Source organism: Arctopsyche grandis, chromosome 1 (genome assembly GCF_051622035.1).
Source record: "Arctopsyche grandis isolate Sample6627 chromosome 1, ASM5162203v2, whole genome shotgun sequence".
Taxonomy (NCBI): Eukaryota; Metazoa; Arthropoda; class Insecta; order Trichoptera; family Hydropsychidae; genus Arctopsyche; species Arctopsyche grandis.
This window is the reverse complement of record NC_135355.1, coordinates 8,918,766-8,932,473: the sequence shown is the minus strand read 5'-3', so window position 1 is coordinate 8,932,473 and position 13,708 is coordinate 8,918,766. Positions and strand designations below refer to the sequence as shown.

General features: G+C 28.5%; 2 protein-coding genes across 2 annotated transcripts; one reads left to right on the top strand and one right to left on the bottom strand.

Annotated features, from left to right (window-relative positions):
* The first annotated feature begins 449 nt into the window (after positions 1–449).
* Positions 450–6,120, top strand: LOC143916674 (putative cytochrome P450 301a1, mitochondrial). Its single transcript, XM_077437876.1, has 8 exons — positions 450–1,069; positions 3,183–3,376; positions 4,478–4,679; positions 4,811–4,973; positions 5,149–5,318; positions 5,454–5,532; positions 5,677–5,877; positions 5,952–6,120. Exons 1-8 carry the CDS (start codon positions 450–452, stop codon positions 6,057–6,059), a joined length of 1,737 nt encoding a protein of 578 aa, XP_077294002.1. The 3' UTR covers positions 6,060–6,120.
* Positions 6,121–6,655: 535 nt separating this feature from the next.
* On the bottom strand, positions 6,656–13,134 carry LOC143918952 (putative cytochrome P450 49a1). Its single transcript, XM_077441117.1, has 12 exons — positions 12,670–13,134; positions 10,910–11,075; positions 9,801–9,881; positions 9,603–9,719; positions 9,412–9,488; positions 9,145–9,340; positions 8,096–8,258; positions 7,453–7,619; positions 7,206–7,284; positions 7,027–7,129; positions 6,851–6,954; positions 6,656–6,766 (listed from the first exon to the last, which is right to left on the bottom strand). Exons 1-12 carry the CDS (start codon positions 12,905–12,907, stop codon positions 6,656–6,658), a joined length of 1,602 nt encoding a protein of 533 aa, XP_077297243.1. The 5' UTR covers positions 12,908–13,134.
* Positions 13,135–13,708: the final 574 nt, after the last annotated feature.

Sequence of the window (13,708 nt, the reverse complement as noted above, 5' to 3'; positions counted from 1 at the left end):
GTCTCTAATCAGTATGATATCATTTTATTTAACTCTGTACATACATATATGCATAAAGTGAAACGGAATAATTTAAATTATATTTTTAATACAGTTAACATATGTATGTAAGCGGCTAATTTAAGATGAATTTGATTATAACCATATATAACAAATGTGTTTTATGTGATGTAAGTATACAAAATTTTTAATTGTAGATAGCATTATATAATAGAAACGTTCCTCTTAATGCAAACTGTCTGTATTCTTGGGAATATCCCATCATAATGTTACTTGTTTAAATATTATTGTTGAAACTAAATATTATATTTTGAAACAAAGTTATTTAATTACGACTAATTCTCGAATTGTATCTAACCTCAGTTAACGTAGTGAAGGGGATATGTGAATTTCTTCAACTAGTCGCAACGCAAAGCACGTAGTTTACTTCGGGCACTCCGCGGGCCAACATGTCGTCTGTGCGGATATTTTTAACCAAAATAAGGTCGAAACACGCGAACGAACCGTTAAAATCAGTTGAAAATAAAATTAAATCGATTTTAAAAAGCACACCTATTACTGCCGTGGGAGATAATTTTAAAACTCGAACGTATTCAACGAAAGTTGAAGACACTTTTCTACCACTATCCCACAATTCGAATTCCAATGATATCAGTGATGCGCGCATGCAAACAAGGAAACGATCTTCAGTTCAAGAGTTAATCACGACTGATAATATGTGTCCTTACAATGCCCAAGAAACGGTGAAGCCCTATAGTGAATTACCAGGTCCTAGGCCGATGCCGATACTCGGAAATACTTGGAGATTGATACCCTACATAGGACAATACCAAATATCGGAATTTGCTGAAGTGTGTAAAATGCTCTATGACAAATATGGCAAGATCGTCAGACTTTCAAACCTCATAGGTAGACCAGATCTATTATTCATATACGATGCAGACGAAATCGAAAAGATCTACAGAAGAGAAGGCCCCACGCCTTTCAGACCTTCAATGCCATGTCTAGTGAAATACAAGAGCGAGATTAGAAAAGATTTCTTTGGTGACCTACCAGGAGTAGTTGGAGTGTAAGTACTATTTTATTATTATTTTTCACTCCCTTTTTGAAAAATGAAAGTTAATTATTCAATTTTAACTGTTACGGTGAAAGTGCATTCTGTGCGATCGTACGTGATGGGCTTTAACTTGTTCGTTGCAAGTATCACAATATAAACATATACATAAACACGACTACGTACATACATAAATGCGGTAATTGTATGTAGTGTTGAGTTAGAATCTTCACGTTAAATAGCAAATGTGCTAATATGATCATAAACGACTTTGGGCGAGTTTATATAATATGTACAAAGTTTTAAGCATATTAAGTGAATTGGCTCGAATGCGTACTTATGTACATATGTACATATAGTAAATACACATAGTAAAATAAAATGATATATATTAAGGCGATATATATGTATATATATGTTCAAATTTTTGAGATTGAATAAACACTTGATTTCTCAAAGTTCGAAGACAACAGAGCGAAAGGTATTTACAGGTATGTATTATAAATAATATATATATATATATATATATATATATATATATATATATATATATATATACAAAACTGTGTACAATTTTAATGTGTGTATATACATATAGGTATGTATGTTTGTATTTAGTATACATACTTCATAGATATTACGTGATTAAATTATTAAACGAATCAATGTTTCACCCGATGACGCTATCGTTGCAATCGAATATGACTTCCAATCAATTGATATATTCGTAAATAGTAGGTATAATTGCTTTATTCGAATAAATATGTATCTGAATTAGAATGTAAATCACAATGCAAATTTCTCACCAAATATTGAACATCTGTTAATGTAGAAATAAAAAAAAATAACAAATTAAATAGTGAGTATAATTCTCGTACGTTTTTGCCTCATGTTGAATCCACTACAGATGGGCTAAAAAATTCACCTAATATCTATTCCAAAAAATGAGTTAGTATAATTTAATAAGGTTGAAAGCGATCAAACCTCGAGAAGACTTTTCTTTTTTTTAACATCTTCAAAATTACATTCTAAATCTCTCTTTCCCACCAATTAGCATTTGTTGTGAATTTTAGAATATAATTTGGCATGGCCGACTCTAGGAAGCAGCACACCAAGCTTCAAGCCTAGGAGGCCCCATAGTCAAGGTGTGCCCGCCATAACCAAATTTTCATAATTTTATTTTGAAATTTAAATCAAAATCTTGAAATGAATTCGTTTTTTTACTTTTTCAATAAATATAGATTTAAAAAAATAAATCACACGTGCCTGTTGTAGATACAAATTTTTATATTTAATTTTATATTTTTTCTTAATATGTTCTTTTTCAACATGTATCTTTTATAAAAAAAAAATATTAAAAAAGGGGGGGGGTTAAAAACCAAACTGAACAAGGGCACCAAATACTAGCTTTTAGTCAATCCAAAAATGGTTGAAATATTTTGCTCAATTATACAATAATGTTCATGTGTCTTGATATAAATTAAGATTTTTTCAAATTAAAGAGTGCATGCTAAATAGAGTAAAATATGTCCAAATACAGATCATTTTAAATATGATAAAAATTAACTAAATAAAATATTCAAAAATTTATACTGTTAATCAAAATAAATTAAATGAGGCGTTATCGATCCATAATGTGTCCACGGAAAATTAGCCTTGCTTTTAAATACATATGAGCATGTAATTCATTTAACAGCCAAGTTCAAATTACGTATCGTTATTAGTGTGTCCATTGAATAAAAAAAAACCAGTTATCGAAAAGAGTTTTGAAATAACCGATTCTATAAAGAGCAAGGTTTCATATATAAATATGCTTCATATTGACTGTTGACATTAGCATACATATTAAATTTTGTGGGTCACCGAAACAATAATGAATACAATTATACTACATTTATGTAATTTTCATGATGAAATGTTTTATGGTGCATACATTTGAAAAACTTGAATTATTTCTTTAACTGAAGTAAACGAATGGAACATGTTTCACACGCACGGAATAATTAAAGATTATTTTTTTTATAAAAGAATTTGTTGTATCGTGAGAGATTCCTTCCAGTGTATTTTACATTTCATGCGATAAAAAAACGTATGCATGTAAATATTTAATATCTATTCAATATTTTAGTCACGGTGAACCTTGGAGACTGTTTAGAACCAAAGTGCAAAAGCCCGTCCTACAAATACAAACTGTTAAGAAATATATAGAGCCAATTGAAGACGTCACTAATGACTTTATTAAGCGAATGGTTGAGATGAAAGATGATAAAGATGACATGCCAGCTGATTTTGATAATGAAATCCACAAATGGTCCTTGGAATGTAAGTACATATGTAATGGTTTATTTAATTTTGAAGAAATTATTTCTTTTTTTAATAGTAGTTTACCTTTAAACATGTTATGAAATATATTGATATAATTAAAAAATGGTTTGTAACATCTGAATTAACCTGCATTTCGGAATAGTTCCATCAAGTGAAGGGAGCATCGACCTTCATTCAACTCGAGTAATCTCACACGGCTTTGTAACCACGTCGAGAAGTGTGTAATAATTATAGCTTTTTATGTTTTTTCTTACATAAATGAAAAAAAATTGTGTTATTTTACCTCTTATGAATTCGTTATATCTAATATTATTTATAATAAATAATACGAGAACATCCTCGGGGATATTTTTTTATATCATATGTATAATGTACATATATTTTCTACTTTTCTATCCCATGATATGGACATATTATAGTAAAAAACGTTTGAAAGAATTTGAAATTGAGGTTAATAATTTGATGAAAAATTTCTCAATCTACATACACATGTATGTATATAGATTATGTGAAATTTAAAGTTCGAAATCGATTTGCAACTCATCGTGAATATCTTATATCTATGTACATATATATATATATATATATATATATATATATATATATATATATATATATATATATATATATATATATATATATATATATATATATTTATATATATATATATATATATATATATATATATATATATATATATATATATATATATATATAAATATATATATATATATATATATATATATATATATATATATATATATATATATATATATATATATATATATATATATATAATATTTGATTGATGTTTAGGTACACATTCTAAAAAAAAAGTAAATATTCCGCGTTTTTTTACACTTATCTAAACACCATAGCGATAATAATTGTTTGTTTCGCGCAAAGTAAACAATATTATGGTAATTTAATGGACAAATATTTATCATGCGTTTAAAAATTTAAAGGCAGTCAAATTACATCCGGATGATACATGTTTGTAATTATGAATGGATGTACATTGTATGTATGTACATAGATCGTGCGAATACTATACGATATCGTGTATTTTATGTACATATTTATTTATATTATTTTCAGGCATTGGCCGAGTCGCATTAGACGTAAGATTGGGTTGCTTAGATCCAAAACTATCTGCAGATTCGGAACCCCAAAAAATAATAGACGCAGCCAAATATGCTCTTCGCAATGTAGCCACGTTGGAATTGAAAGCACCATTTTGGCGATACGTCAAAACACCACTATGGACGAAATATGTCAACAACATGAACTTTTTCGTTGAGTAAGTACTATGAATTTGACAGTTAGTGCAACATAAATTTCAATGTGTACCATAATATTACACGATTATGAAGAATGCTACTGACGTCAAATTAATGGCAACCTTGGTGATTTAAAATTTATCGCTTACAGGATTTGTTCAAAATATATAGACATGGCATTGGAAAATTTGAGTAAGAAAACGATTTCTTCAGATAGTGACCTTTCTTTGTTAGAAAGAGTGCTAAAGGAAGAGAAGAACACTAAAATCGCTTGTATAATGGCATTGGATATGATTTTAGTGGGCATCGACACGGTAAGTGTCTATGATTAATGTACTTATACATAAATACATATACTTATGTATTGTATTAATGCTGCATTGGTAAAAAAAAAAACACTATGATTTTTACACTGAATGCACTTTCTTCTGACCTAAATTCCAACTGACCTGTCTGCATTTCAACGCATGTTGTTCTTTATGTACGAAGATCTCCATGGCTGTGTGCTCGATGCTATACCAGCTGGCAACTCGGCCAGATGAACAGGAGAAAATGTATCAAGAACTGGTCAAAGTATTGCCGGATCCGAACACGCCCGTCACCTCCAATCATTTAGATAATCTTTTTTATGTGAAAGCTTTTATCAAAGAAGTATTCAGGTGAGCGTAAAAAATTTAGCTAAGCACGCTTAAATGTATGCTAGAACCATTCTATTTTTTTTTTTTTTGACGAAAAATAATTCCACCATACTTTTACATTTCGATAATTAACAATGACGTAATTGCAATTTCCAGAGTATATTCAACTGTCATTGGAAATGGTCGAACGCTTCATGAAGACACCATAATATGTGGATATAGAATTCCAAAAGGGGTAAAAGGAAACTTAATACTGGCATAAATTTAAATTTTTGATAAAATATTAGCTCGATGAAAACGAGTTTGTCTTAACTGTTATTTGAAATAAATGGGTTATTGGTCGTTAAGTATTGTTTTTTCGTCTTCTTTACATACGTAGGTTCAAACGGTCTTTCCTACGATCATAACGGGAAATATGGAGGAGTATGTGACTGATTCTCAATCTTTTCGACCCGAAAGATGGATGAGAGGTTTCCAGGGAAAATTACATCCTTTTGCATCATTGCCCTATGGACATGGAGCTCGAATGTGCCTTGGAAGAAGATTTGCAGATTTGGAAATGCAAATTTTGCTCCTTAAAGTAAAATTACCAACATTCGTATTTCATATATTACAATATTCGCAAAACATAATATTGCAATTTATTTGTTTCAGCTAATTCGATCGTATCGTTTAGAATTTCATCATGATCCTCTTAAATATGCTGTAAGTTTCATGTATGCCCCTGAAGGTGAATTAAAAATAAGGATGATTAAGCGATAATCTTTGTATTTAATTCAATATCAAAAATATACAACAAATTTGAATTTCATTAATTTGTATCATATACCTATATATGTATTTATGTTTGTATATATAAATATATACAAACATAAATACATATATGTACATATGTACATATGTTTGTATATATTTATATAATACTTAATTTACCAAATAAATTATTTTGAAGCGAATTTGCATTTTAAAAATATTTTTAAGTGCATTTGTTTGTTTGAAATTAAGTATTCGATGTCAATTTATTTGTATACACTTAAAATTTTTATTTATATTGTTTGAGTACCCATCTTTTATATATTTTCAATTAACTTTACCTTATATTATCTTGATCTGATTATTCAAATACACGTGTAAATTGTATTTATTATAGCAGTGTAAGTTAAGGTATAATTTTAATAAAACTTGAAACAAATCAGGAAAAAGTCATTTTAATTTCATATTATAATATATATGTGAGAATATTACATTTATTTTTATTTTATATAAAGATATTAATTTAAATAATTAATATATTTAAAAAAATCTACAACATTGATATTCGAATAAATGTAAACATAAATTTAAGGATATAAAAAATATTAACATCTATCAGTTAACTTAAATTTTAACGGACCATTTGGTGTATACATTGGATGAATAAAGTAATCCAACTTTTCATAATTATATTCAATTTTAAAAGACTGCACCATCTGAAATAAATAAATAGACTTTTAGCTAAAATTTATATTCGTTTAGCCTTAAACAAGTCGGAATATAAAATTTTATTTACATACTTTACAAATCACTGTTTGTATTTCTAACTCAGCAAATCTTCTCCCGAGGCACATCCTTTTACCGTAACCAAATGGTAAAGAAGCGAAGGGATGATGTTGACAAACTGCTTTTCTTGTGTTTTCATTTAAATTTATCAAATCGAATGAATTTCTTTCCTTGTTTTGGTTAGAAAAACACACATTTTCTTGCTTGATCCATCTTTCAGGCAAAAATTTTGAACAATTTTTGAAATATTTTTCAAGATTGCTTATCACGTAATGTTGAAATATAACTTGAGTCTAAAATGAAAGAAGAATATAAAGATTTTTTTTAATTTTAAAGACCAAATTTATCATAAATTATCCTCATAGTCACCCCCTTAGGAATTTGATATCCATTTATAACAGTATTTTTTGTTAAACAACGACCATTTCCAATAACAGTAGGATACATTCTGAAAAAACATGAGTTATCTGACGTAATACATACATATAATAAATATATATATATATATATATATATATATATATATATATATATATATATATATATATATATATATATATATATATATATGTATGTAATTAATATATTATCAATATCTCAATATTTCAACAGTAACCTCAAATTTTCCTTAATACAGGCTTTTAAATATGTCATGGAATCTAGTTTTGTAGCTGTCATTGAACTATTTTGCGGAAAAACATCACATATTTCTTGATACAATTTCTCTTGAACGTCTTGGTGTTGTGATAATTGATAAAGAATAGAAGCGACGGTATTAGATGTCTGCAAAAAATCAGTAAGACATAATTTCAAAATTATTATTTGTAACTTTTTCCTGCATACGTTGTTTAACTCTCTTATAACAAACTTATCCTTATAATAAAATTTTCCTTATATTATAAATGACCGTGACGTTAAAAACGGATAAACCTTTGATAAAAAAATATTACATGACTGTTTACGAATAACAGCAATCAGATTCATAATAAATGCCTTTTCAATGCATTAGGAGAATAAACAAAAACATTTTTTCCCCTTTTAAAAACACATTTGTATAAAGTTTGTACGTACAAAATTTGATGCATATAATTATATGGAAAATTTTTCCTTATAAATAAAAATCGTATAATTTAACAGCTTGTAAATAAGTGTTAATATCAATTTCATAATATCGCATCAAAAACGAATTAATAATGTCGTTCAATTTGCATTTTAATGTTTTGTTTTGATAATCAATACATGTAACTGAGTTGACTTGCCGTGTCAATTCCAACCAAAAATAAATCTATCGCCATTATAGCTGCGATACGAGGATCACCATCGTTGGAAGTAATCAATCGCTGAAGTACAGACATTTCTTTCTTATCATTGCTGCTAATTTCGTCAGCTCTCATTGCTTCTTCTATATAATGCATTGTTATCCTGTAATTTCAAATTAATATTAAAATAATTTTATTTCGAATTAAAAATTGACAATATATATATATATATATATATATATATATATATGTGGTATGCATGGGAGAGACCGGATGCGTGTTGCTATGGGCACTTGTTGGATAACAAGCCGGACGACATGTTATATAATAAATAGAATTGATCGAATCTGCGCTTTTCACTTGGAATCCTTCACATCCGGAACCTACATACATATATTTATATATATATATATATATATATATATATATATATATATATATATATATATATATATATATATATTATATATATATATATTATATATATATATATATTATATATATATATATATATATATATATATATATATATATATATATATATATATATATATATATATATGTATATATATGTATATGTATATATATATATATATGTATATATATATATATATATATATATATATATATATATATATATATATGTGTGTGGTCAGTGTGTGTGTGTGTGTGGGTGGGTGTGTGTGTGTGTGTGTGGGTGTGGGTGTGTGTGTGTATGTACATATACATACTATTATTATTTTTTTAATGGATCATTGTCATTCTTGAATGGAACTTCAGGGTAAACACATATTTTTCAATGCGTAATTGCAAATCTTTATTTCAATTCACACTATCTGAATATTCAAACGTGGAAAATGAAGTAGGTTTAAATTCATAATGCAAATAACGTTATATTAGCAATCATCGTTCGACTTCATATATGTATGTACATTTGTATGTAATTTGCCAATAACACTACATACATATATAGAGTTGAATGACTGATCAGTATAAATATATTCTATCAAATTTAAATAAACTTAAGTGGACATCGTCGAAAGCCTTACCTTGTTATTGTATCTAGTGCATTGACATACTTCTTCCAGTTGGACGTGCTAAACAACCTCCAAAGTGATATCTTTAACTCCAACACAGGCACCAATATGAAAAAATCGTTAACAGCATCAATGAGCTCTTGAGTGTCGTTAGACATTTGAGAATTGAAACATCCAAGTTTCGTGTCAAGGGCGACACTTGCTATAGCTGTGGTATAATAAATAACTATAAATTATTCTATTCCGTGTAAGGAACAAGTTATTGTTTGCTAAACTCACATTCGAGAGACCATTTGTGCAATTCGTTCAAGAAATCGTCGGGCATTTCGTAACTTTCATTTCTTATAGAGCGAGTTCTGTAACACATAAATTTGATATAGAATCGATAGCGCGTTTCAATTATTCATTACGAATTCATGTCGTTTCGTTATAAGAATTAAATAGTATTGTGTAACGAAAACTGTCCTTGCCTGTCGACTAAGCCAATAGCTGCTTCTTCTACTTGATTGACGTAAAGTTTTGCTATTCTAGGCTGGAGCATCGTTTGCTGAACTTTAGATCTAAACCTGTTCCATTCCTCACCATGTCTATGAATAAGATTGATTTAAGATAAAAACTTGATCGCAGATTTGTTTGTTTTAACGCAAAGACTTTTACTGTTTACTTACACAGCTATGACACCAGCGTTTTCACCGAAAAAATCTTTTCTGAGCACGTGTTTGTAATAGTTGAGAGATGGCATGGACGGCCTGTAAGAAATCGAGAAAAAGGTGTTTGAGTTACTAAATAAGATTTTCCATTTACATGTACCGATAATAGTATTAGTAATGGGATTTACATGTTATATTATATAAACATTTTTCATGCGTTAAAATTTAGAAATATATTTTTTAATTTTGTGATGTCGTTTTATGATTACGTTGTAAATGGATTTACATATCGTAGTTATAAATAACATATTTATTTTATTAATAATAAAATTTTCCATTTAAAAAAAAAAAAATTTTTTTGTTTTGATTTAATTAACTTTTAATGAGTTTTTTTTTAAAAAACTCGATAAAATTTTATATACAAAAAAAATCGTATAGTATAAAAATATGAATACCTACTTACATAAAAATTAAATCACGAATTGGAGAAAGTCTTATTAAAATAGCTTGCTACATCGTTAACCGCAACCATAACTATTTCACGAACTGATGATTTACGATTCACGATTCTTAGATAAGGGAATTTAAAATGATGATTTGCAATTTAATAATCACTACTCTTACATACTTTGGAATCGGAAGTGTATGAACGTTTGCATAAAATTTCCGTGATTACATTATAACGTGCTAGTAAACTGAGACTATCCACTAGAGCTGACTCTCTTTTAACTGGTTCAATTGCAGTGGACTTTCTCTTCTCGGTTAAATTGAGTTAACCGCAAAGAACAAGAAATTAATGACATCATTTTGAATCGTAGGAAAAGTTTACATCGTTCGTGAAACATTCACATTTTGATACTTGTACTACTTTCATGCGAATGCACATGTATGACTGCTTCGGAAAAGTATAGTATGATCAATTGATAACTTTGTATGTAATATTTATAATATATTTAAATATATACGGGATCAGATCTGTAGCAATATTTTTGTCATCCTTAGCAAATATCTAATTTGGAGCCCCTCTACTATTTTTTTATTGTATTAAAAGAATTTATGCTTATGGAAATGTAATGCATTCAAAGTAAATTTACAAGTAGTAAAGAATAATAAAACATGTATGTTACCTGTGAGGTAATTGATCTTCGCTTCTGAAGACCTTTTCGATAGAATCAGGATCAAAAACAAATAACATGTCAGGCCTTCCCAAAAGCCTATCGATTTTGACACACGGGCCATATTCTGCATACAATCGTTTACAAACTTTATCGATATGCTCTATTTGAAAATCACCTTGAGAATAGAAAATAAAGCATGATTGAATAATAAAATTTATCAACAAAAGATGATCAATTATTAATACTTAAAAAATATTTAAAAAAATGTTTTAAGCCACGGACTACATATGTACATGTACTAAAGTACATCTGTATGTTGCAACAATGATTGAGCTTTTTACGTATTTTTACGATATAATACATATATTATGATTTTATGTACATTTTATTTAAATGTGATTGAATTTCAGAGTTACAAAAACGATGCATTAAAAATCATTGATCGTTATATCAAGTTCAATGCCACAATTTCAGGCCGTTACCGGTATTTCGTAAGCGATTACATTCGACATTGGTACAAGACCAACAAATGCAACGTGTTTAAGATAAATAAATACTCACTTTCTAAAGAAAAAAATGTCTATCAAATTTGAAATTTTATACTACGCACGTTTGACATTGCGAAAAATGCTAAAAACTGGCGAGGCTGATGATGTTTTATTGATATTTTAAATTGGCACACGCATTCAACTTCGAAACTTTATTTTCGAAATCTGCGTTCATTCAACAAATTTATTCACTATGACTAACTAGACAGCTCTTTCTAAGGTTTCTCGCGTTTTTGTGATTTAATTTGCATCAAAGGTGAGTTCGCGAAATGAATCCTGTTAATTAATTTTATTCACCATAAATATGTATATATTTTGAACCTCTAGTTTCTTTTATTGTATTTATTAAATATATAACCAGTATACCAGTAAATCGGCAAAATGTAAATCGGTATCTGTAAATACCGGTTAATTCTAAAATTTACCGATAATTATCGGGAAATATTTTATCATATATTTTACATATATGTATAGGCATAACATTGCATAATGTTACATTAAAAATCGATGCAAATGGCGTGTTGTGGATAATGCTGTCTGGAATTTGTTTATATTTTCAAAATTAAATGTGGCAATTTCAAATTGATAAATTCACTGGTAACACAGACCAACCATTGTAAAAATTCGATCAGACGATTGTTTCAATTACGATCGAAACTTTCAAATGGTCCAAACTTTAAATACAAAAATAAATATGATTTTATTTATCATTACAAATTTGCTTTAATGCAATTATATGACATTATTCACCTCAGATTTATTATATTTTTAGAAAAAGTAGACAAATACAGTTACCTAATTTAAAAAAAAATCATTTACCGGTAAATACCGGTATACCGATAGTAAGACAAAACATGTACCGTTTACTGGTTTATCTAATTCAACAGTAAATTGCATTCCGTAATTATAAGATGTGTAAAAGAATCCTAACAAGATTGAGGAAAAATGATTTTTTTATTTTCATATATGTAAATGTATTAGTATGTAATTTTGATATTGTATAATTAAAATGTATTTTTCTTTTTGTTTAAACGAAATAAATATTGAATTGTGTATTTTAACTATAGTAAAATAGTTATTGTATGGTTACATATGTAAGTTCGTACCCGATTTTCGGAGCGATAAGCGTTTCTCAACAGTAAAAGAGTTCGAACTTATGCAATCATAAAATATTAATATCGACTTTAAAATAATCTTCCTTTAAGACGTATGTTGTCTTACCTATTATGGGAAGGAATCTCCAATTATTTCCTAAAATAGGGATAGAGCTTGGTCCAGGAACTCTATCATACGGAATAGCACTATTCCATTCTGCGTCGTCGGTAGTTTCCTTAGAAAATTCCTGGTTCAACAGGATGTGAGTAGCTGCCGTAGATTTTCCACGGGGCATTAACCACTTTCCGTTGAAATTTTTCAGTAATTTATAATAATTTTTCATCGTTAATTTAGCTAAAAGCATTTTGTCAGGTTGCACGTTGATCGATCAATGCATACCCGAAATACAATAGTTAATTTAACTGTGAGTACCACCGATTGACACATAAACAAATCTAATGACCGCTCATGATTTATCTATAACAATTTTTGATTTGAACGTTGATTTATGAACTTGCCAAAAACTTTTTCGGTCTAAGAGTCTGACACAGGGTCGAGGCGTGTTGATCGTTACAGTAAATCGAGTCAACTGAGCCGCCATTCGTGATGGCACTCTAAGACAGCCTATGTATGAATGAAAGTTAAACACTACGATGAAGTGAAAACATGACATTTGTATACATAACATATGTAGTTCTAAGGGAATTCTATGGAATTTTCTTTTTACATTGTTATATTTTCACATGTTCAGACAAGTGAAGTAGAACTGTGAATATTAATACTTTACAAATTAATCAATATTATCTTTTATAAATTACTAGTGGTTTTACCCGGCTTCGCTCGGTATTTGTAATATAAACCGCTTAAACATGACTAATCTAATAGTAAACATTTTATTAAATTTATTTGAATAGTTTTATTTTATATAAATTTATTTGAATACTCATTTCTTTTTTTTATTAAATTGACTGTCACGAACTAACAAACATATATATGTACAATCTCTTTCGAAATTATATGTATAGCAGAATCCGGCTCCTGCGTCCCGGAGCCTGCGCCCCCGGAGCCTTCGCCCTCGGCGGCTGCGCCCCCAGGGACTTTGAATCCTTTAAATTGGAAAAAATCGAATCAGCACCTATGAATCGAAAAAAAAACTACGAACCAA

What these genes read in the sequence shown, in the direction of transcription:
- LOC143916674 (XM_077437876.1), top strand. Translation starts at nt 450, where the DNA reads ATGTCGTCTGTGCGGATATTTTTAACCAAAATAAGGTCGAAACACGCG. An exon ending in CCACAAATGGTCCTTGGAAT is followed by an intron (nt 3,377 to 4,477) that starts GTAAGTACATAT and finishes TATTATTTTCAG; the next exon opens with GCATTGGCCGAGTCGCATTA. An exon ending in TGCAAATTTTGCTCCTTAAA is followed by an intron (nt 5,878 to 5,951) that starts GTAAAATTACCA and finishes TATTTGTTTCAG; the next exon opens with CTAATTCGATCGTATCGTTT.
- LOC143918952 (XM_077441117.1), bottom strand. Translation starts at nt 12,907, where the DNA reads ATGCTTTTAGCTAAATTAACGATGAAAAATTATTATAAATTACTGAAA. An exon ending in GCACAAATGGTCTCTCGAAT is followed by an intron (nt 9,341 to 9,411) that starts GTGAGTTTAGCA and finishes ATTATACCACAG; the next exon opens with CTATAGCAAGTGTCGCCCTT. An exon ending in GATCAAGCAAGAAAATGTGT is followed by an intron (nt 6,955 to 7,026) that starts GTTTTTCTAACC and finishes CAAGAAAAGCAG; the next exon opens with TTTGTCAACATCATCCCTTC.